This window comes from Microcaecilia unicolor, chromosome 3 (genome assembly GCF_901765095.1).
Source record: "Microcaecilia unicolor chromosome 3, aMicUni1.1, whole genome shotgun sequence".
Lineage (NCBI taxonomy): Eukaryota > Metazoa > Chordata > Amphibia > Gymnophiona > Siphonopidae > Microcaecilia > Microcaecilia unicolor.
Genome location: NC_044033.1, coordinates 266,792,094 through 266,815,680, shown reverse-complemented (window position 1 = coordinate 266,815,680; position 23,587 = coordinate 266,792,094). Strand labels below are relative to the sequence as shown.

The following is a 23,587-nucleotide window of genomic DNA, read 5'->3' as shown; positions in this document are numbered from 1 at the left end:
GGTCTCGAGGCAGTTGTTTGGGTCAGTGGTTAAAGCAGAGATAGGACCCTGTGTCATATCGGATCACGCATGGATGTGGATGGATTGGGCTTTGGGTCCTGTCGATGGACGGGGTAGGCATTGGATGTTTTCTCTTGATTTGTATAAAGACCCTGTCTTTCAGGAAAGACTAAGTTGTTGAATGAACTAAAGACTCACAATGCTGCCAATGTAGCAGATCCCATAGTGTACTGGGAGGCTGCAAAGGCTGTATTACGGGGGAAAATTATAAGGTATTCTCATGGGATCGGGAGATACTGCGATTGGGCTCACAGCTTCGCTGTGCACGGCATCACTTCAGGGCAACCCATTTGGAAGCACATAAACAATGTGTGTGAGATCTTCAGATGGCGTTGAATAAGCTTCTGCATCGGCGAGCTCTCAAGTCTCAGGTGTATTACCGGTATATGTTATACCATCATGGTAATAAGGCGGGGCAGGTTAGTCAAAGCAATTTACATATTATATACAGGTACTTATTTTGTACCTGGGACAATGGAGGGTTAAGTGACTTGCCCAGAGTCGCAGGGAGCTGCAGTGGGAATTGAATCCGGTTCCCCAGGTTCTCAGACCACTGCACTTACCATTAGGTACTCCTGTGGGTAACAGGAAGGAAGCTGTCACTCAGCATTTTGTAGTATACATGATAATGCTAAAAGTGTCAGGCAGACTCCATTACTGCTTACTGCAAGTAGATTTTATGGTAAGTGCAAGGTTAAGGGGTTCAGACATGGCTGCAGATCTGTACTGTTGGTTGCTCTCTTCATCTTTTCTTTTGCTTACTTTATTGTTGACACCTGTGTGTAGGGGATCTATACCACAAATTCTGGTGCTATTTTTGTACCAAAGAACACTGCCCCTTCTCTCCTGTTGTATGATTTTTATCCCATTCCTAGGGCAAGGCTGGACCGACACATAATGCCTAGAAGATCACTCAGGATCTGGACAAATGTATTTATTTGTTTAAAATATTTTTAGCCCACCTAAAACTAGGTAGGTTATAAAAGCATATACATAATAATAAAAACAGAAGGATAAAAGATAGGAAACACATACAGCCTGTTCCTAGTCCAGCAGCAAATCATAACACTGCCTGAACAAACTCAAGCTGATTGTAAGCTCTTTGAGCAGGGACTGTCTTTCTATGTCAGATGCGTGCTTCTGGTAGCGCTATATAAATGCTATTAGTAGTAGTAGTAAAATGTCTGTACAAGCACATGTCTTCAATTGCCTTTTAAATTTAGAAAAATCAGCAAGAATGCATGTCTCTGTCTTTGTCTGTCTCTCTGTATTCTTTACCCCTCTGTGTGATTTGTCATTTATTTAATTATCAATGAGTGCTGCTTCAAATGCAGAATTGATGGTGGGAACCTTTCTGAGCACACTACCAGAACCCTTATCCACGCTTTTTTCGCCTCTCGCTTAGACTATTGCAACTTGCTTCTCACAGGTCTCCCACTAAGCCATCTCTCTCCCCTTCAATCTGTTCAAAATTCTGCTGCACAGTCTATATTCTGCCAGTGTCGCTGTTCTCATATTAGAACTTTCAGTTTTTTCTTCTGCGCTTGAGGAGAGTTGTCTTTGTGCTGCTCTCCTTCGTTTGCCTCAGGAGACCGTGTTTTTTCTGTGTTTTACGCGTCCCCTTTTCTTCTTTTTTCCTTTTTATCCAAACATAATTAAAAAAAAAAAAATTATTTTTTCCTTTATATTTTTTCTTCCCTGTTGGAAGTTTCCTTTCTTTTTCCGTTGTGGCCACCCTTAGGCTGCTCGGTCGCGTCTTTTGCCCCTTTTTTGTGCTTTTTATTTGGCACAATCGAGCCGTTTGATTTCGCGGACGCTATTTTCCCGCCCATGTCATCGAAGACTCCCAGCGGCTTCAAACGCTGTACTCGCTGCAACCGGACCATCTCGAGTACCGACCCCCACATGTGGTGCCTTCAGTGTCTTGGCCCGGATCATCTTCCAGCTGCTTGTAAGCTGTGTAAGTTAATGAAGAAAAGGACCCAAGTTGCTCGAGAGGCTCAGTGCAAAAGACTTTTTTTCTGATCGGTCCGGTCCTTCGACTTCTGCATCGAAATCGGTACCGAGGTCGGCGGCATCAGTGTCGACGTCGAGGGAAGCAGCGACACCGAGAGACCAGGTAATGGCTGCCGAAGAACCGCTTCGAGCTGGGAGCAGCGAGGCATCGAGTGGGTCTCCACCCATCTTGAGGCCTACTGCTGTACAGGCCCCCTGGGACCGATCTTCGTCGGTCCCGGCCCTGAGGAGGCATGAGGATTCCACGTCCTCCTCTTCGGTACCGAGGAGCGTCGATGACGAGCGTCAAGTGAAGGCGAAGAAGCACTGTCATCGATCTCCTTCCAACGGTACTGAGAGCTCCGGGGAGCCGAGGGAGTTGGCTGCTGAGAAGCGTCGGCACCGGGAGAACCGCTCACCCTCCATTCAAGAGGTGCCGATGCATCGGTCGTCTGGCAGCCTGGTACCGGCTCTCGAGCCCCAACAGATTCTGGCACCGACACCTGTACCGGCCCCACAGCCTTTTCCGATGGAAGCTCTCGATTGCCGGTTGCTACCTGGGTCGACTCCCCCTCGACGTCGGTGGAGGAAGCTTCACTGGATTCCAGGCAGGGGTCGACTTCTCAACATCCCCCACGGGGTAGTCGATCCTCGAAGTCGAGGCAGGCTCGAGTTTGGGCTGTTCTTAGGGAGCGTCTGTCCGATACTGAAGAGGAGCGCTCATGGGGAGAAGAGGAAGACCCCAGGTATTTTTCGGAGGAAGAGTCCTGTGGTCTTCCCTCTGATCCTACTTCTCCTATTGAAGTAAGGATGTCTCCACCTGAGAGTCTTACTTTCTCATCCTTTGTACAGGAAATGTCTAAGGACATTCCATTCCCTATGGAGGTTGTGGATGAGCCCAGGGCTGAGATGCTCGAGGTCCTAGATTATCCTTCTCCACCTGCAGAGGTTGCAACGGCCCCCCTGCACAATACACCTAGGGAAGTGATGATGAGGAATTGGTCTTGCCCTCTCTCTAATCCAGTGGTCCCCAAGTAGTCCGAGTCCCAGTACAGAGTCCATGGAGAGCCTGTAATGGTGAAGGCCCAACTTCCTCACATTTCCATGCTGGTGGACTCTGCTCTCAGGAGAGCCAAGAGTACTAGAGACTATACCTCGGCACCCCCCAGGCAGAGAGTCTAGGACCTTGGATTCTTTTGGGAGGAGAACGTATCAGGCTGCCATGCTCGCCGCCAAGATCCAAACATACCAGCTCTACACGAGCATTCACTTACAGAACTCGGTGAGGCAACTGTCCAGTTTAATTGAAGCACTTCGTCCGGAGCTTGCTGAACCTTTTCACCAGGTGATCAGGCAGCAGAAGGCGTGTCGCAAATTCCTGGCCAGGGGTACTTACGACACTTTTGATGTAGCATCCCGAGTAGCTGCTCAAGGTATAGTGATGCGCAGACTCTCATGTCTGTGTGTCTCTGACCTGGATCATAAGACCCAGCAGTGAATGGCTAAATCCAGAGGTCAATATTCCATCCTCATTCTTCTTGATCTTTCCGCTGCTTTTGACACTGTCGATCACAGCATACTTCTCGATACCCTGTCCTCACTTGGATTCCAGGGCTCTGTCCTTTCCTGGTTCTCTTCCTACCTCTCCCTCCGCACCTTTAGTGTTCACTCTGGTGGATCCTCTTCTACTTCTATCCCTCTGCCTGTCGGCGTACCCCAGGGTTCTGTTCTTGGTCCCCTCCTCTTTTCTATCTACACTTCTTCCCTTGGTTCATTAATCTCATCCCATGGCTTTTCCTACCACCTCTATGCTGATGACTCCCAAATCTACCTTTCTACCCCTGATATCTCACCTTGCATCCAAACCAAAGTTTCAGCGTGCTTGTCTGACATTGCTGCCTGGATGTCTCAACGCCACCTGAAATTAAATATGACCAAAACCGAGCTTCTCATTTTCCCCCCCAAACCCACCTCCCCGCTCCCCCCATTTTCTATTTCTGTTGATGGCTCTCTCATTCTCCCTGTCTCCTCAGCTCGAAACCTTGGGGTCATCTTTGACTCTTCTCTCTCCTTCTCTGCTCATATCCAGCAGACCGCCAAGACCTGTCGTTTCTTTCTTTACAACATCCGTAAAATCCGCCCCTTTCTTTCCGAGCACTCTACCAAAACCCTCATCCACACCCTTGTCACCTCTCGTTTAGACTACTGCAATCTGCTTCTTGCTGGCCTCCCACTTAGTCACCTCTCCCCTCTCCAGTCAGTTCAAAACTCTGCTGCCCGTCTCATCTTCCGCCAGGGTCGCTTTACTCATACTACCCCTCTCCTCAAGACCCTTCACTGGCTCCCTATCCGTTTTCGCATCCTGTTCAAACTGCTTCTACTAACCTATAAATGTACTCACTCTGCTGCTCCCCAGTATCTCTCCACACTCGTCCTTCCCTACACCCCTTCCCGTGCACTCCGCTCCATGGATAAATCCTTCTTATCTGTTCCCTTCTCCACTACTGCCAACTCCAGACTTCGCGCCTTCTGTCTCGCTGCACCCTACGCCTGGAATAAACTTCCTGAGCCCCTACGTCTTGCCCCATCCTTGGCCACCTTTAAATCTAGACTGAAAACCCACCTCTTTGACATTGCTTTTGACTCGTAACCACTTGTAACCACTCGCCTCCACCTACCCCCTCCTCTCTTCCTTCCCGTTCACATTAATTGATTTGATTTGCTTACTTTATTTATTTTTTGTCTATTAGATTGTAAGCTCTTTGAGCAGGGACTGTCTTTCTTCTATGTTTGTACAGCGCTGCGTATGCCTTGTAGCGCTATAGAAATGCTAAATAGTAGTAGTAGTAGTAGTGAATGGCGGATGTTCCTTTCCGGGTGGATAATCTCTTCGGAGAAAAAGTAGAGGATATGGTTGATCAGATGAAAAAGCATCATGATGCCATGGATTCTCTCTCCCGCCGGACATCTTCTGCTTCTGCCTCCTCATCCAGGAGGTTTTTTGGAGGGAGGAGGAGTGCTCCCTATTCCTATAATAGGCGTACGTACACTCTTGCCTCTCAGCAGCCGGTTCAGGCTCAGTCCCAGCATGCGTGTTCTCATCAACGCCGTGCGCCTAAGGCCCCTAGGGCTCCCCAGCAAAAGCAAGGGACAGGCTTTTGACTGGCTCCAGTGCAGCATAGCCACAGTAAAGGTGTCCGTACTGGGCGACTTGCCTGTTGGAGGGAGGTTGATATTTTTTCACCAAAGGTGGCCTCTTATAACCTCCAACAAGTGGGTTCTTCAAATAGTCCGATTAGGAGACACACTCAATCTGGTATGCAAGCCTCCAAACTGCCCACCGGGAGCTCAATCCTTCAGCTCCCAGCAGAAGCAGGTACTTGCAGAGTAACTCTCCGCCCTTCTAAAGGCCATTGCAGTCAAACCCGTTCCACCAGGAGAAGAAGGGCTGGGATTCTATTCCAGGTACTTCCTTGTGCAAAAGAAAACAGGGGGGATGCATCCCATCCTATACCTAAGGGCCCTGAACAAATTTCTAGTCCGAGAAAAGTTCAGGATGGTTTCCCTGGGCACCCTTCTTCCCATGATTCAGGAAAACAATTGGCTATGCTCTCTGGACTTAAAGGATGCCTGTACTCCCATCTCGATGCTCACAGGAAGTATCTTCGATTTCGGCTGGGAACTAAGCACTTTCAGTACTGTGTACTGCCCTTTGGCCTAGCATCTGCGCCCAGGGTCTTCACAAAGTGCTTGGCAGTTGTTGCAGCATCGCTACGCAGACTGGGAGTGCATGTGTTCCCTTATCTCGACGATTGGCTCGTGAAGAACACTTCGGAAGCAGGGTCTCTACGGTCCATGTGGATGACTATTCGACTGCTGGAGCTACTGGGGTTTGTAATAAATTATCCCAAGTCCCATCTTGTTCCAGTGCAGAAATTGGAGTTCATTGGAGCTCTGTTGGATATGCGGACATCTCGAGCTTATCTTCCCCAGGCAAGGGCAGACAATCTTCTGACCCTAGTGTCCTTGGCTCGGGCGTCTCAACAGATCTGAGCTTGGCAGATGTTGACTTTTAGGACACATGGCCTCCACAGTTCATGTAACTCCCATGGCACATCTATGCACGAGATCAGTTCAATGGACCCTAGCTTCCCAGTGGAGCCAGGCCACAGGGGATCTAGAGGATGTCATCCATCTCTCCACCAACTTTTGCAGTTCCCTTCAGTGGTGGACCATTCGATCCAATCTGACCTTGGGACGTCCATTCCAAATTCTTCAGCCACAAAAAGTGCTGACGACGGATGCATCCCTCCTGGGGTGGGGAGCTCATGTAGATGGGCTTCATACTCAGGGAGCTTGGTCCTTTCAGGAGAAGGACTTTCAGATCAACTTCCTGTTATCAATAGAAATCAAACAAAATAAAACATGGAAAAGAAAATAAGATGATACCTTTTTTATTGGACATAACTTAATACATTTCTTGATTAGCTTTCGAAGGTTGCCCTTCTTCGTCAGATCGGAAATAAGCAAATGTGCTAGCTGACAGTGTATATAAGTGAAAAACATTCAAGCATTGCTATGACAGTCTGACAGGGTGGGAGGATGGGGTGGGTAGGAAGTATGCATGGGGACATCAAAGTATATCATTGGTATTCTAACAGGGTGGGTGTGGACAGGTGAGGGGAGGGTGATCAACAGAGACATACAGCTTTATGGTTTATAGTGGGCTAGGAACCCCAGGTCCTTGTTAAGTCCTTTCTGTTGGGTGTTGAAATATTCAATCATTCTGACTTCAAAGGTCTTACGTTCTTGTATGGTTTTAAAGTTACCTTTGAGGATTCTCACTGTGAAGTCACTGGTGCAGTGTCCTGGTCCTGTGAAATGTTGCCCAACAGGCGTGGGAACCCTGCTGGCACCAGCATTGTTTATATGATGTCTATGTAAATTGAATCTTGTCTTAAGCATCTGGCCTGTTTCTCCAATATAGCATCCTTCATTACATTTTTTACACTGAATGATATATACCACATTGGAAGATGAGCAAGTGAAAGATCCCTTTATGTTGAATGTCTTTCCTTTGTGGATGACTTTGGGGTCCTGTGAAATATTTTGGCATAGTTTGCAACTGGATAAATTACAGGGAAGTGTGCCCGTCTGTTCCTTTTCAGTCTGTGAAGGAAGTTTACTTCTGATTAGCTTGTGTTTTAAATTGGGTGGCTGTCGGAAGGCCAGTACTGGTGGGGATGGGAATATCTCTTTCAGTAATTCATCCTCCTGGAGTATAGGTTGTAGATCTCTTATGATTTTCCTCAGTTTTTCCAGCTCTGGATTGTATGTCACTACAAGCGGGATTCTGTCTGTGGATTTTTTCTTTTTGTACTGTAGCAGATTCTCCCTGGGTGTTTTGAGGGAGGAGGCAATATTCTTGGAGATTATTTTGGGGTTGTAGCCCTTCTGTTTGAAGGATTCAGTCAGGGTTTTAAGGTGTCTGTCTCTGTCCCCTGGGTCAGAGCAGATACGGTGGTATCTTGTGGCTTGGCTGTAAATGATGGATCTTTTTTTATGTGAAGGATGGAAGCTGGAGTTGTGGAGATAGCTACATCTGTCTGTGGGTTTCTTGTATACAGATGTTTGTATACAGCCATCACTGATTGAGACCGTGGTGTCCAAAAAATTGACTCTTTCTGGGGAGTAGTCAATTTTGAATCTGATTGTAGGATGGTATGTATTGAATGCAGAATGATTGAATATTTCAACACCCAACAGAAAGGACTTAACAAGGACCTGGGGTTCCTAGCCCACTATAAACCATAAAGCTGTATGTCTCTGTTGATCACCCTCCCCTCACCTGTCCACACCCACCCTGTTAGAATACCAATGATATACTTTGATGTCCCCATGCATACTTCCTACCCACCCCCATCCTCCCACCCTGTCAGACTGTCATAGCAATGCTTGAATGTTTTTCACTTATATACACTGTCAGCTAGCACATTTGCTTATTTCCGATCTGACGAAGAAGGGCAACCTTCGAAAGCTAATCAAGAAATGTATTAAGTTATGTCCAATAAAAAAGGTATCATCTTATTTTCTTTTCCATGTTTTATTTTGTTTGATTTCTATTGATAACCTTAAGAGTGGACTAACACGGCTACCACACTCCTCTACTTAAGATCAACTTCCTGGAATTACGAGCGATCTGGAACGCTCTCAAGGCTTTCAGAGATTGGCTGTCCAATCAAGTCATTCTAATTCAGACAGACAATCAGGTTGCCATGTACTACACCAACAAGCAGTGGGGCACCGGATCTCACCCTCTGTGTCAGGAAGCCGTCCGGATGTGGCTTTGGGCTCACAGCCATGGCATGTTTCTCCAGGCCACGTACCTGCCAGGCGTAAACAACAGTCTGGCTGACAGACTGAGCAGGATAATGCAACCTTATGAGTGGTCTCTGAATATGGACGTCCGCAAGATCTTCTGAGCATGGGGCACCCCCTCGGTGGATCTTTTTTGTCACTCAGACAAATCACAAAGTCTGTTCCAGGCTCCAGGCCACCGACAGACTAGAGACAGATGCTTTTCTCCTACATTGGGGGACAGGCCTTCTGTATGCATATCCTCCCATACTTCTAGTAGGGAAAACTCTCCTGAAACTCAGGCAAGACCGCGGAACCATGATTCTGATTGCTCCTTTCTGGCCCCGTCAGATCTGGTTTCCCCTTTTTCTGGAGTTGTCCTCTGAAGAACCGTGGAGATTGGACTGTTTTACTACTACTACTTAACATTTCTAGAGTGCTACTAGGGTTACGCAGCGCTGTACAAATTAACAAAAAAGGACAGTCCCTGCTCAATGGAGCTTACAATCTAAAGGTCAAAATGTCAAGTTGGGGCAGTCTAGGTTTCCTGAATAGAGGTATAGTGGTTAGGTGCCAAAGGCAACATTGAAGAGGTGGGCTTTGAGCAAGGATTTGAAGATGGGCAGGGAAGGGGGCCTGGCGTATGGGCTCAGGGAGTTTATTCCAAGCATGGGGTGAGGTGAGGCAGAAAGGGCGGAGCCTGGAGTTGGCGGTGGTGGAGAAGGGTACTGAAAGGAGGGATTTGTCTTGAGAGCGGAGGTTACGGGTAGGAACGTAAGGGGAGATGAGGGTAGAGAGGTGGGGGTGCATTTGTAGTGAGCAGGAGAAGCTTGAACTGTATGCGGTACCTGACCGGAAGCCAGTGAAGTGACTTGAGGAGAGGGGATAGATGGTTAAGTGGGAGGCCAGTGAGGAGTAGGTTACAGTAATCAAGGCGAGAGGTAATGAGAGAGTGGATGAGAGTTCGGGTGGTATGCTCAGAGAGGAAAGGGCGAATTTTGCTGATGTTATAGAGAGAGAAGCGACAGGTCTTGGCTATCTGCTGGATGTGCGCAGAGAAGGAGAGGGAGGAGTCGAAGATGACACCGAGGTTGCGGGGAGATGAGACAGGAAGGATGAGGGTGTTATCAACTGAGATAGAGAGTGGCGGGAGAGGAGAAGTGGGTTTGGATGGGAAGACAAGCAGCTCAGTCTTGGCCATGTTCAGTTTCAGGTGGCGGTTGGACATCCAGGCAGCAATGTCGGATAAGCAGGCCGATACTTTGGCCTGGGTTTCTGCAGTGATGTCAGGTGTGGAGAGATAAAGCTGGGTGTCGTCAGCATAAAGATGATATTGGAAACCATGGGATGATATAAGGTAGCCCTGGGAAGAGGTGTAGATTGAGAAAAGAAGAGGTCCAAGGACAGATCCCTGAGGAACTCCAACAGAGAGCGGGATGGGGGTGGAGGAAGAACCATGAGAATGTACTCTGAAGGTACGGTGGGAGAGATAAGAGGAGAACCAGGAGAGGACAGAGCCCTGGAACCCAAATGAGGACAGTGTGGCAAAAAGTAAATTGTGATTAACAGTGTCAAAAGCGGCGGATAGGTCGAGGAGGATGGGGATGGAATAGTGGCCTTTGGATTTGGCAAAAAACAACAAGGCAAACGATCTGCAACATCCAATATGGGAAAGAAAGCCAGCAGATCAATGTCACAACAAAAAGATTTTATTGAAGATACTGTGTATGAACAAATCACCCGAAACAGGCAGTGTTTCGCCCACCTAGGGCTGCATCAGGGGCTAATTTGAAACCTTCGTAAAGGGGCAAATATGGTGCATAAAAGTCAAGAAAAAACCAGCTCAAACGGGAATCCTGTGGTCTCTAGCATACACAAATGGACACACCATTATTGAAGCTTCAATAATGGTGTGTCCATTTGTGTATGCTAGAGACCACAGTGATTGAGGGGAGGGTGGGGGGTGGGAGCAGAAGGCACTTTGAGGAGGGAGTTAAGGGTGGCGAAGAGACGACGAGGGTTAGAGCTGAGGGAATTAGTCAATTGAGTGTAGTAGTCCTGTTTGGCGAGGAATAGGGAGGACTGGAAGGAGGATAGCATGAATTTGTAATGAATGAAATCAGTATGGGTGTGAGGTTTTCTCCAGGGGCTTTCAGCCGATCGGGCACAGGAACGAAGGTAACGGGTGCAAGGGGTCAGCCAGGGCTGGGGATTAGTGTGCCTTGTGGGACGGGAGATGGATGGAGCAAGGGTGTCCAGAGCAGAGGAGAGAGTGGCATTGTAAGTGGAGACAGCCTTGTCGACAGACTCAGATGACATGATGGAAGGGAGGAGATTGGAGATACTAGAGGATAAGGTGGGAGGGTCAACAGCCTGGAGATTCCTGGAAGTAGTGGTTAGTGTTGGGCGGGACTGAGGGGGAGGGTGATGAAGTGTGAAGGTGATCAGGTGATGGAGAGGGGAAGGGCTGAGGTGCAGAAATTGGAAGGTGAGCAGGTAGAGGAGAGGATGAGGTCAAGGCAGTGGCCAGATTGGTGAGTAGGGGTGGTGGAGCTCAGTTGGAGGTTGAAGGAGGAGGTTAAAGTGAGGAACTGGGAAGCGTATGAGTCAGATGGGTTATCAGTGTGTATGTTAGTCTCCAAGAATGAGGGATGGGGATGAGGGCTCGAGAAAAACGGTGAGCCAGGCATCAAAGTCGGTGCGAAAGGAGGAGAGGGACATCAGGGGGGCGGAAAATGACTGCAACTCTGAGTGGCAGCGGGTAGAATAAACGGATGGAGTGAACTTCAAATGATGAGAAACAGTGAGACTGCGGTAGGGGGAGAGGTTGAAAACTGCAGGAGGGCGAAAGTAGTAACCCAACGCCACCGCCGTGGCCAGCTGGGTGGGGCGAGTGAGAGAAAAGATAACCTCCATGACTAAGGGCCGCGACTGAGGCAGAGTCGTTAGGGTGAGCAGTATGAAGAGATCATGGGTGAATGAAAGTTTTTTGCAGACCGAGCGAGCGTTTCACAGGGCACACGAGAAGGGGAGGGAGGAGGGGAGGAGGAGGGAGATAGAGATGAGGTTGGAGACATTGCGGAAACATTTGCATGGATAGGACGAGGACAGATGTGGGGGATCAGGGTTGGGATTGATGTCTCCCACGGATAGCAGGAGGAGGAGCGGAGGAGGGTGGGGGAGGTAGGGCGACGAAGGCGGGATGCGCTTAGGAGGAATGGGGAAGGGTTCATGGCAGGAAGGAGGTGTTGAAGGTTAAGAGCTAGGAAGGAGGAGGAGGACAGCAGAGATGGTGAGATGGTGAGATGGTGTGGGGCGGGGGAGGGTTGGGTATTGCATGGATGGGCAGTAAGTTCGTGTGGTATACAGCGGTGGGGGAAGGGGGAAAAGATTGGGAAGGGACAGGGAAAGGAAAAGAATGTGTATGGGGGCCATAAGTAGTGATTGAGGTAGGCAGTTGTAGGTAGTCTAGGAGACAGGCTGGTTGTTGATGATGGACAGATAAGCAGGCAAGTTGAAGGGCTGGCAGGTTGGTTGGTTGGCTAGTAATCAGGCAGGCAGGAACAGGTGAGTGCGGTGGAGAGCTCAGCAGCGGGACTGGAGCAAGCTGGAATAATTTAGAGGTAGGTTGATTGGCTAGCAGGCAGGCTAGCAGGAACGGGTGAGTACGGTGGAGAGCATAGCGGCAGACTGGAACAAACTGGAATAATTGGAGCAGAAGAGAGCAGGTTGGCAGGGTTGGTGCAGCTGGAAGAAGCTGGGGCAGACGGGCTGGAACGAGCTGGAGTGAGCTGGTGATGAGGGTTTTCCGACTCTCATCACCCAGAACAAGGGGTCGCTTCTACATCCTAACCTCCAGTCTCTGGCTCTCACGGCCTGGATGTTGAGAAACTATAAGTTGCCTCTTTAGGCCTTTCAGAGGGTGTCTCCTGAGTCTTGCTTGCTTCCAGGAAAGATTCCACGAAAAAGTGTTATTCTTTTAAATGGAGGAGGTTTGCCGTCTGGTGTGACAGCAAGGCCCTAGATCCTTTTCTTGTCCTACATGGACCCTGCTTGAATACCTTCTACACTTATCAGAGTCTGGTCTCAAGACCAACTCTGTAAGGGTTCACCTTAGTGCAATCAGTGCTTATCATCAACGTGTAAAAGGTCAGCCTATCTCTGGACAGCCTTTAGTAGTTCACTTTATGAGAAGTTTGCTTTTGTCAAAGCCCCCTGTCAAACCTCCACCAGTGTCATGGGATCTCAACGTCGTTCTCACCCAGTTGATAAAAGCTCCTTTTGAGCCACTGAATTCCTGCCATCTGAAGTACTTGACCTAGAAGGTCATTTTCTTGGTGGCTGTTACTTCAGCTCGTAGAGTCAGTGAGCTCCAAGCCTTGGTAGTCCATGCACCTTATATAAAATTTCATCACAACAGAGTAGTCCTCCGCATTCACCCTAAGTTGTTGCCGAAGGTGGTGTCGGAGTTCCATCTGAACCAGTCAATTGTCTTGCCAACATTTTTTCCCCGTCCACATACCCGCCCTGGTGAGGACAAGTTGCACACCTTGGACTGTAAGAGAGCATTGGTCTTTTATGTGGAGCGGACAAAACCCTATAGACAGTCTGCCCAGCTGTTTGTTTCTTTTAATCCCAACAGGATGGGAGTTGCCATCGGAAAACGCACCATCTCCAATTGGCTAGCAGATTGCATTTCCTTCACTTATGCCCAAGCTGGGGTGACTTTAGAGGGCCATGTCATGGCTCACAATGTTAGAGCCATGGCTGCGTCAGTGGCTCATTTGAAGTCAGCCTCCATTGAAGAGATTTGCAAGGCTGCAACATGGTCATCAGTCCACACATTCACATCTCGCTACTGCCTTCAGCAGGATACCTGACGCGACAGTTGGTTTGGGCAGTCGGTGCTACAGAATCTGTTCGGGGTTTAGGATCTAACTCCACTCTCCTAGGCCCATTTCTGTTTTGTTCCAGGTTGCACTCTCACTTAGCTGTGTATCTTTTCAGGTCAATCTCAGTTATGTCCTCGCCGTTGCGAGATCCAATTGACCAATGTTTATTGTTTTGAGTGAGCCTGGAGGCTAGGGATACCCCACATGTAAGAATAATAGAGCCTGCTTGTCCTTTGAGAAAATGAAGATACATACCTGTAGCAGGTATTCTCCGCGAACAGCAGGCTCAATATTCTTACAACCCTCCCTCCTCCCCGTTGGAGTTGTTTTTATTTAAATTGTTATGCTTTTTATTAAACTGAGATTTCCATGTTCACGTCGTGGGTGGGAAGCCGCCCACGCATGCGCGGTAGGTCAGCCTGCGTGACGGAACGTTCCGGAAGATTTTTAAGCTTTGAAGACTTTTCCAGTCTCCTGGGGCTGTCGCGGATGACGACCCACATGTAAGAATATCGAGCCTGCTGTTCTCGGAGAATAGCCACTACAGGTATTATGTATCTTCATTTTATTGACTTACAAGTACATTCGCTCTGCAGCTCCTCACCTTTCCATTCTTATCTCTCCCTACACTCCTCCCCGGGAACTTCTTGTTCACTGTGTAAATCTTTCTTATCTGTATCCTTCTCCTCCACTGCTATCTCCAGACTCTGTTCCTTTTATCTTGCTGCACCACATGCCTGGAATAGACTTCCTAAGCCAGTACGTCAAGCTCCATCTCTGGCCGTCTTCAAATCTAGGCTTAAAGCCCTTGATGCTGCTTTTAACTCCTAACCCTTACTCACTTGTTCAGTACCCATGTTTTATCATTCCCACCTTAGTAATTCCCTTATCTCTTATTTGTCCTGTTTGTCCTAATTAGATTGTAATCTCTTCATGTCCAGTGTACTGCGCTGCGCATGTCTAGTAGCGCTATAGAAATAAGTAGTAGTAGTAGTAGTGGGTGTTTAACAGGGTTCACTCTTCTGAATGTTGCACAGTGACTGTCTGCAGATTCCTCTCTAGTGTGCTATGCTACCTTTCCAATGCAAATCATCCTCTGCTGTTTTTTTTCCCCTTTAAAACCTCTAATTGTTCTTGCAACTGAAATTAATTTAATTTTTTTCCACAGAGAAACACATTTCAGGCTGTATTATCTTCGGATGAATCCAGTTCCTATGCCATATTTCTGTATCCAGAAGATGGTTTGCAGTTCTATGGCACACAGTCTAAGAAGGCCTACAGTGGCGATGAAAAGATATATGCAAAAGTTGGATTTGGCAAAGGCTCTGAAGGTTTCTTCTTCTTTAAAAGACAAGGAGCTTATAATGAATTTGCTAATGACGAGCAGTCTTTGAAAAATGTTGTCAGGTAAGTTTTGTAGCATAAATGTTATTTAGGGTGTCCCACGATAATTTTTGCATGTGCATGTTCTATTCATCTGCTGAAAATTTTATTTTTTAGTGCTGGAGGCAGGTCTGGGGGTGGAGCATAGGCGTGTTATATGGCGTGTTATAGGCTAATCTGTTAACACAGCTACATTGCCAAACGCTGATTAGTGTGTGATTAGCGCATGAGCCCTTCTTAAAAAATAGGTAGTGGTAGGGGCTAGGCGCTAATGGGAAAATTAGCCATGGCCATTAATAGAAAAACTGATACAGTCACTGGGTGTCCTTTAAATTCAGTTTCTTTATATGTGAAATATATATAGACCAGAAACCATATTAAATCCAATAAAATCAAAACAAATCATCCACAAAATATAAATTTAATTTATATTTTGTGGATGTTTGGTTTGATTTTATTGGATTTAATATGGTTTCTGGTCTATATACATTAATAGAAAAAAAAACAGAAAAAGTGGCTATTTTTACCCATGCTGTAAAAATGGCCTTAGCACATGGGAATGTGTCACGTAAAGACACACTAAGGCCACTTTTTACTGCAGTTTGGTAAGAGGGCCCCTTAGACCTTTCTTTTCAGTAGTGCCTATATTAAATCTCTGGGTTGATATGCTTTTATACTGTTTTATTCATACATGTCTCTCTCTAGAGTGAAAAATAAAATTGTCCTCTAATTGTCTGTTGGTTCTGGTGGGGGGGAGACTTTTTTTCCCCTGTACCTCAGTTTATGTAGCTTCAATTGGACAAATCCAACAATATTATAAATCCTCATTTCGTTTGTGACTATTCAGATTAGGAATAGCATCATTTATTCTGTATAATGCTGAAAATTAATGTGGCTGCTTTGCTTATATGAGTACTTCACATTTCAATGATAGCAAGCATTTCCGATTTTACATCACTAATTGTATTGTAATGTGGGAGCAAAAGACCTCAGAAGCTTAGCATGTGGAGTCTGTATTTCACCACTGTGGCTGGGCGAACCTCATAGGTCTAAAAAAAAACCTCCTTTTTATTTAAATTTTTACTTTTTACTTTCCAAATATTTATTATGTTGCTTAGCTTTAACGTCTTTCCTTCAATAACATTGTCCTTAGACGTTAAATGGCACTTAACTGAATGCGTAGCTGCTTTTTTGGTTAGCTGAACAGAGCACTTCCGTTTCACAGTTTGCGTCTTCGGAAGCTGAACCGCTGACTATTTTGTCAAAAAGTCCTAAGTGGAAAAAAGATTTGTGAGTAAATTCAGGAGTTACAGGGACTTCCTTACTAACTGCACTCCAAATATGGTTTACATGTTTACCTGCTAGAAGTGCTTCGTTATCCTACTTTAAGAATTAGAACTGCAAAGATGGCACCCTCCCTTTTCAAAAAAGATGATAATCGTTGTTGGCCAATCAGAGATCCTCGCTGAAATTAATTTATCTTAAAGGACCAGAGAATGACTGTGTTTGTATAGAATAACCCAAATTACTTTAGGGGACTTTGAAGACCACTATAGAAACAATTTCCACTCAATTCTATTTTTTTAAGCCCTTTGGAATGAGCGATTGTAACCTAAATATCCATTTTTATTCTAATTGAAGTAACTTGCGATTCTTATCGCCTCCTTTGATTGTGGCTGTTACTTGATCAATTACTGTACATCAGTAATCTGCAAATGTATGCTGTTGTTCTAAATGGTGAGCAACAAACATAATTTCCTCCATCAAAAATTAGAAGAACCATCTGTTGGTTCTTCTAATTTTTAATGGAGGAAATTATGTTCGTGCTCACTTAGTCTCTGTTTAAGAGCTCTGGTAGTCTTTCCTCCATATATCTTGTGACAAGGGCAGGCCAAAATGCAAGGTCCACAGCTGATGTGCCCATTGAGAGACGTTGTAGGAGGTGTAAGAGTATTCATTTGCAGTGTATCTCTAACGTTAGGCTTACGAGAATAAGCTATTCTTATTTGGTGGTCCTTAAATGTTGCATGACTTTACAGTATTCTCCAATGTCATTTAATAATTTTGGTAGCTAAAGAAGCCGCTTGGGTATATTGCAAAACAAATGTTTGTATGGTCTTAGATTCTTTATCTTGTTGTGTGGGAGCCAGTAGTAGTTCACATTGATTATATTTCGCTCTAGTAGAGGATTTTAAAACTTTTTCAAAGAAGCTCACAAATAAACTATCTAGGAGTGGATATCCTTCTAGTATCCTCAAGCAAGCCTATGTCTATGTGCATATTCTTTGATACCTTAGGTATTCTGTATAATGCTGCAAAATCAACAAACTATGCAGTGGACAAGCACAGTGTTGTGTCATTATAAAATACTTTATTTTCACATTTATGCAGCTACATTTCCCTGGGTAGCAGGAGATTATGTGATGCTAAAGTGCAGCATAGCAGACAGCTTCCAAGGAAATTCTTCCCTTTGGTTGTAGTTACTTTTTCTGGACCACTGGCTACCATTCACCATACAGGAGCATCACCTTTTAATACCTAGTATGGGTGGGGACATGTCCACACCCCTCCTTAAACACGAGATTGATAATTACAGCATAGGACACTGGAATAGGGACAAGTTACTGTGCTTCATACATAGAAAAGACGGACACACATGCAGGTTCTGTACAACGGAACTGAAGACTATTTCCCACTTTTTGATTGGGCACAGTGTGCTGCTGAAGGTTTGTATGCAGAAAAGCACACTAAGCTGTGTAAACACTGTAATGCCATGGTATAATAGAAATACTAAGATCATTACTAACAGAATTGGGGGGGGGGGTACGCTGTGTGATCATGTTGGATGTTCTCGTATCAAGAGGGGAAAAAAGGCATCTTTCAAAACCATTTAGCTAGATGAGCTGGTTGAAAATTCTTCAGTGTAGCAAAAACAGGTATGCATGGGATTGCATTGGAGGCAAAAACATGTATTGAAACTTCTTCTTAGGTATATTAAAAGCAAGAAGCCAGCAAAAGAATCATTTGGACCGCTAGATGACTGAGGGGTAAAAGGGGCACTCGGGGAAGACAAAGCCATAGTGGAGAGATTAATTCTTTGCTTTGGTCTTCACTGAGGAAGATTTGGGAGATATATATACCATGTTACTATATATCTGTGCCAGAAAAGATATTCAAAGCTGACGAGTCAGAGAATCTGAATGAAATCTCTCTAAACCTGGAAGATGTAATGGTGTAATTTGACAAATTTGAAGAGTAGCAAATCACCTGGACCAGATAGTATTCATCTCAGAGTACTGATAGAATTGAAAAATGAACGTGCAAAACTATTGTTAGTAACAGGGGTGGACTGAGAATACTCTGGACACCCCCCCCCCCCCATCACCACTGTCCCCGCCACCCATCCACACCACCGCTGCCCCCCTCCCCCCAACAGATGCTACAGCCGCCCCTGGAACCATTATCTTGAAGGACCCTGGTGATCTGGTGGCTTCTTCGGGGGCAGAAAGAACCCCACTTTTTTCTGCTGCCGCTAGTCTGCCCGGCGCAGAGTTTTCAAAATGGCTGTCGAGACTTCTCGCGGGTCTTGACAGTCTCACGAGACTTATGTAAGAAGTCTCTGAAACCATTTTTAAAACACGTCAGCAGAGATGCCAAGGGTGGCCCATCCCAATGCTGGAGATTTACCACCTCAGTGCTGGAGATTGAAGGCCAAATGAATGAGATTTTTCTTGTGGGTCCCTGCCAAGTCTTAAACCAGCTCTAGCATATGTACATTCTTAAAACTGACATATTCTAATTAATAAATAGAAAATAATTGTTTTTATTTGAAAATTTACTACACAGTACTTAAAAAGAGATTGACAAACATCACAAAATCTACATCAATGAGGAGAAGAAGAGAAAAACCAACATTAATCTAAGGAACACAATAACATAACCTCTCTCCAGTAGCGAGCATATTTTGAATTTATACAAAACCCTACAAAAGTCACTCAGAACCTGTATGACACACATCTGCCATTCCATAACAGCACTCAAGGACCTTCCTAGGAAAAGGCAGCATCGGAAATATCGTGGTGAGCCTAGAGCATCAGTACACTTATTGGGAAAATTGAACAAGCTGGATTACTACTACTACTACTACTACTACTACAGGTCCCATTAAACAATCAACACCCCTTCCATACCCAGAATGTTCCCCAGTCTCTTGAGTCCTTCCCATTCCTGTGCCCAGTATGCCCTCAAACTCCCCTTCCACCATATCCGGCATGTTCACTGTTCCCCCACTCTCCATCCCCACCTTCCTCTGTATCCTGAATACCCCTTTAATCTCCCTACCCTCCTCATGCCCTGCGTGTCCCTTCGATCCCCCCTTTCTACCTTCTTCCATGCTGCAGCCCGCACCGGCTCCACAGTTTAAAATGACGTCTGCAACCTCTCACGGTAGTCTTGCGAGAGTTCGTTGCCACCATTTTAACCTGCAGAGCCGGCACAGGACATAGGCAGCGAATTAGCGATTAGGGCATCACTGCTGCCTGACTAGACACATGGCAAAGGTCTCCTGAGAGGAGGGGGTCCCACGACTTGGTATGTCTGCATCGGTGGCACCGGGAAGAATAGCAGCAGGCCGGCAGCGGCTGCTAGAACATCAATCAGGACGGTTGTAGTATGTGGATGCGGCGGGCAAGAGCCTCTGGGCCCCCTAGAGCCTCCGAGCCCTCGGGCACTGCCCGGTTGCCTGAATGGTCAGTCTGCCCCTGGTTAGTAATATGTAATTTCACTTTAAAGTCAAGCATGGTACCGGAATTTTGGACGGTGGCCAATGTAACACGATTTTTTTTTTTAAAAAGGTTCCAGCTAGGTGATCTGGGAAATTATAGACGTGAACCTGACATCGGTGCCGGGCAAAATGGTAGAGACTATTATAAAGAACAAACTTACAGAGCATATTCAACAGCATGGATTAATGAGACAAAGCCAACATGGATTTAGTGAAGGGAAATCTTGCCTCACCAATCTATTATGTTTCTTTGAAGGGGTGAACAAACATGTGGATAAAGGGGAAAGGGAAATGGGACTTGATATACCACCTTTCTGAGTTTTTTACAACTTACATTCAAAGCGGTTTACACATATTCAGGAACTTATTTTGTACCAGGGGCAATGGAGTGTTAAGTGACTTGCCCAGAGTCACAACGAGCTGCAATGGGAATCGAACTCAGTTCCCCAGGATCAAAGTCCACTGCACTAACCACTAGGCTACTCCTAGGTGAGCCAGCTGATATTGTGTATCTGGATTTTCAAAAGGCATTTGACAAAGTACCTCATGAAAAACTCCAGAGGAAATTGGAGAGTCACGGGATAGGAGGTAGTGCAATGTTGTGGATTAAAACAATGGTTAAAAGATAGAAAACAGAGAGTAGGGGGTCACGTGATTCCTTCCCGGTGGTAATCGGACAGCAGTAAATGGCCGTATGGTGATTTTTTAATTACTGTGAAAAAGCCACTTTTACCGGTGGCAGTAAAAAGTGGCCTCGGTGTGTGGCAATCCCACGTGCTGATGCCACCGTGGGTCTCCTTTTACCACTATTTGGTAAAAGGGCCCCCTAAATTGCTTATAAGGAGATCTTACGATGTTACAGACAAATAGAGGAAAAAAAAAGCTTGTGTTAATTCTCAGCTGAAAAGGAATCCTGTTCAGAAAGAATGGATCCTCAGGAGCTTAACTGAGATTGGATAGCAGAGCCGGTAGTGGGAGGCGGGGCTGGAGGTTAGGAGGCGGGGATAGTGCGGGGCAGACTTCTACGGTCTGTGCCAGAGCCAGTGGTGGGAGGCGGGACTGGAGGTTGGGAGGCAGGGATAGTGCTGGGCAGACTTATACGGTCTGTGCCAGAGCCAGTGGTGGGAGGCGGGACTGGAGGTTGGGAGGCAGGGATAGTGCTGGGCAGACTTTTATACGGTCTGGGCCAGAGCCGGTGGTGGGAGGCGGGGATAGTGCTGGGCAGACTTATACGGTCTGTGCCAGAGCCGGTGGTGGGAGGTGGGGATTATAAGACATTTCTGGATATTTTAAAGATTATACAGTTACACGTGTTGATCTTTGTGATATATCTTGTCGAAGAGAGAGGTTTTCAATAGTTTACGGAAATTGGTCAATTCATAGACCGTTTTCAGGTTACGTGACAACGTGTTCCAGAGCTGCGTGCTCATACTGGAAAAGGTGGATGCGCGCATTAATTTGTATTTCAGACCTTTACACTTGGGAGGATGAAGATTAAGGAATGTGCTTCTGATCGGGACTTACAAAAAAGAGGCTGCTGCGGAATGCCCACAAAGACACAGAGAGGAGTGAAGTACTCGAACAAAACGGGCCAAAGCAAAACGGCAGAGCCACAGCCGGTGCAGACCTCGATTTTAACACTTGAGGCGGAGTGGGTGAATGTAATCTCCCGATCAGTATCGGAAGTGCTAGAGGACCGACTTGCTAGGTTCCAATCAGCTGTGTATGAGATCATTGGAAAGTTTGATTCTCAAGCCAGCCGACTGTTGGAAGTGGAAAGGAGAGTATCTTTGGGAGAGGACGAAGCAAGGGCTATGGTGTCCCAAATAACCATGCTGCAAAAGGAAACCAGAGAGCTGCGAGAACGCTTGGAGGAGCAGGAAAATAGAGCAAGAAGGAACAACATAAGAGTCATTGGGTTGCTGGAGGCAGTGGCAGATAACAATCTATTCCACTTTTTTGACTCCTGGCTGCCAGAACGTTTGGGCCTCGAGGGCAGAAGGAGCATTTACTGCTGTGATTGTGCACACCGTATTGGCGCGAGAGGGGAACCTAACTCTCAGGTCTGAATGGCGATTGCACACTATAGTAATTGGCAGGCGAAAAAGATGCTTCTAAAGGCTTACCGAACCCAAGCTTCATTGGAATATGAAGGGCACCGACTGCTCCTCTTCAACGATTATTCGTCAAGGGTAGCACTGCTCCACAAGGCCATGGTGCCCATGTGCATGGCGCTGCATAGAAAAGGAATCCGGTTTGCACTGCTCTATCCTGCCAGACTACGTGTGTGGCACGGAGACCAGATGATCCTTCTTAGTGAAGCAGCTGAGGCGAAAGCATTTCTGGACAAAATCAACAAGGGCATGGAGTCTGGGAACCGAGAAGCCTCGTGATTGAGTTCAATGGTGGTAACTATCTGTTGTTTTGCATGAAAATCCCAGTTGCAGAGCCTTCAAATCCGCATTGGGAGTCATTTCATATACATATGATGTAGTTGCAACTGTTCCTTTTTGGACCTTGGCAGGGTGCTGACAGGTGATTATGGAATGTACTTTACATACGTTCAGATGGACAATTGGACTTCTAGCTTAAACTTGTATTCTTTAACACTGTGATAGTCAGAACGACGAGGTAATAAGGGATCTGTATATTTCTATGTTACCTGATGAATCTCATTTAGTAAATCTTATTGCATATTGTTTCAAGTAGGGATGGCAGGTTCTGGGGGGCGTCTCCTGGCGGGTCTTGGGTGGGAGAAGGATGGGAGGCTTTTGTGGGGGAAGGGCAGGAGGGCGGTGGGTGATGGAGGGCTGGGGGATGGAACTGTTTGGATATGTCGTGGGTGTGCGGATGTGTTCATGGTGTGCATGAGGGTGAATGTTAGTGGGCAGTGGGAGGGAGGAGTAGGGGTTATAGGTGTTGTATCTGAGTCAACAGCAGGCGTGCGCTTTTTCAGTATTTCAGGACAATTGGAACTATTTAAAGGAGGGAGAGAGGGAATCGGTAGGTTTAGCTGGGAGACCCACGGAGTCCTATTGTTATTTGTTTGCCTTGCTTTCTGCGTCTTCCTTAATACTATGGTTAAATTGAAAGTAATAACTTTAAATGTTGATGGTATTCACTCCCCTGTAAAAAAGACTAAGATTTTATCTTGGTTAAAAAAGAGGGTGCTGATATATCATATATACAAGAAACCCATTTATCTGCATTAGAACACCAAAAACTGAAGAGGGGCTGGGTGGCTAATTCACAAGCAATTGCCCTTCCACACCCATAAAATTATCCAGGACAAGGAGGGTAGATTTGTGATTTTACTTGGAGAACTCCGGGGAAGTCATGTTCTATTATGCAATTTTTACGGCCCTAACATATACTCCCATACATTTTTCTCTGACCTGGTGGCTGCGCTTGTACCCTATTCTGACTATCATCTTATAATGGGGGGTGATTTCAATACACCCGCAGACTTGTCAATTGATTGTAAACCACCTAAGTCTGGAAGTAAATATTCAGATGCCAGAGGTGTAATTTTTTTTTTATCTAGTAGGCTAGATAAAAAATGTGGAGTTCACATTCTTTTCTCACCCACATAATGTTTATTCCAGGTTAGATTATCTTCTTTTGGCCCGCTCTCTTTTTCCAAGGGTTACTGAATCCCGAATAGTTGACCTTATTTTTTGTTTGGGCTTTTTTTTTTTATTATACAGCAAATTTTTGTGAAGTGGTTTTGCAATAGTGAACTTTAATATGGAGTCCATGTAAGTACTATGTTAACGATGCAGATTCAGGCTAATCAGTTAATTATTGTGGGAATTTGCAAAATAAAATATGCAAAAAAGGCTTTGGATGCTACTTTTCACTACAGCTCAGGAGCTGTGAATTTTCTAAGGTCTCTGCTTCATAACAATTGTGCAGCACCAACAGCTGCTTAAAAGGGCTGCTTGAATCTAACCAGAAACAGGTCACTGTTCAAGAAGGGCTGTTTCTGTAGAATGTAGAGTTAGACCATCATGGAATCACGTGTCAATCTAAACCAGCGGTTCTCAACCAATGTGTTGGGATAAACTCAGCCTTATTTTTGAAAGAGAAAGACACCCATATTTCGACCCAAATTGGG

General features: G+C 46.0%; 1 protein-coding gene across 1 annotated transcript in view; it reads left to right on the top strand.

Annotated features, from left to right (window-relative positions):
- Positions 1-23,587, top strand: part of NID1 (nidogen 1) — a 249,834-nt gene that overhangs the window by 71,279 nt on the left and 154,968 nt on the right. The window contains exon 4 of the mRNA XM_030194981.1: positions 14,473-14,711. Within this exon, the coding sequence (XP_030050841.1) occupies positions 14,473-14,711 (239 nt within the window). The remainder of the gene's footprint in view (positions 1-14,472; positions 14,712-23,587) is intronic.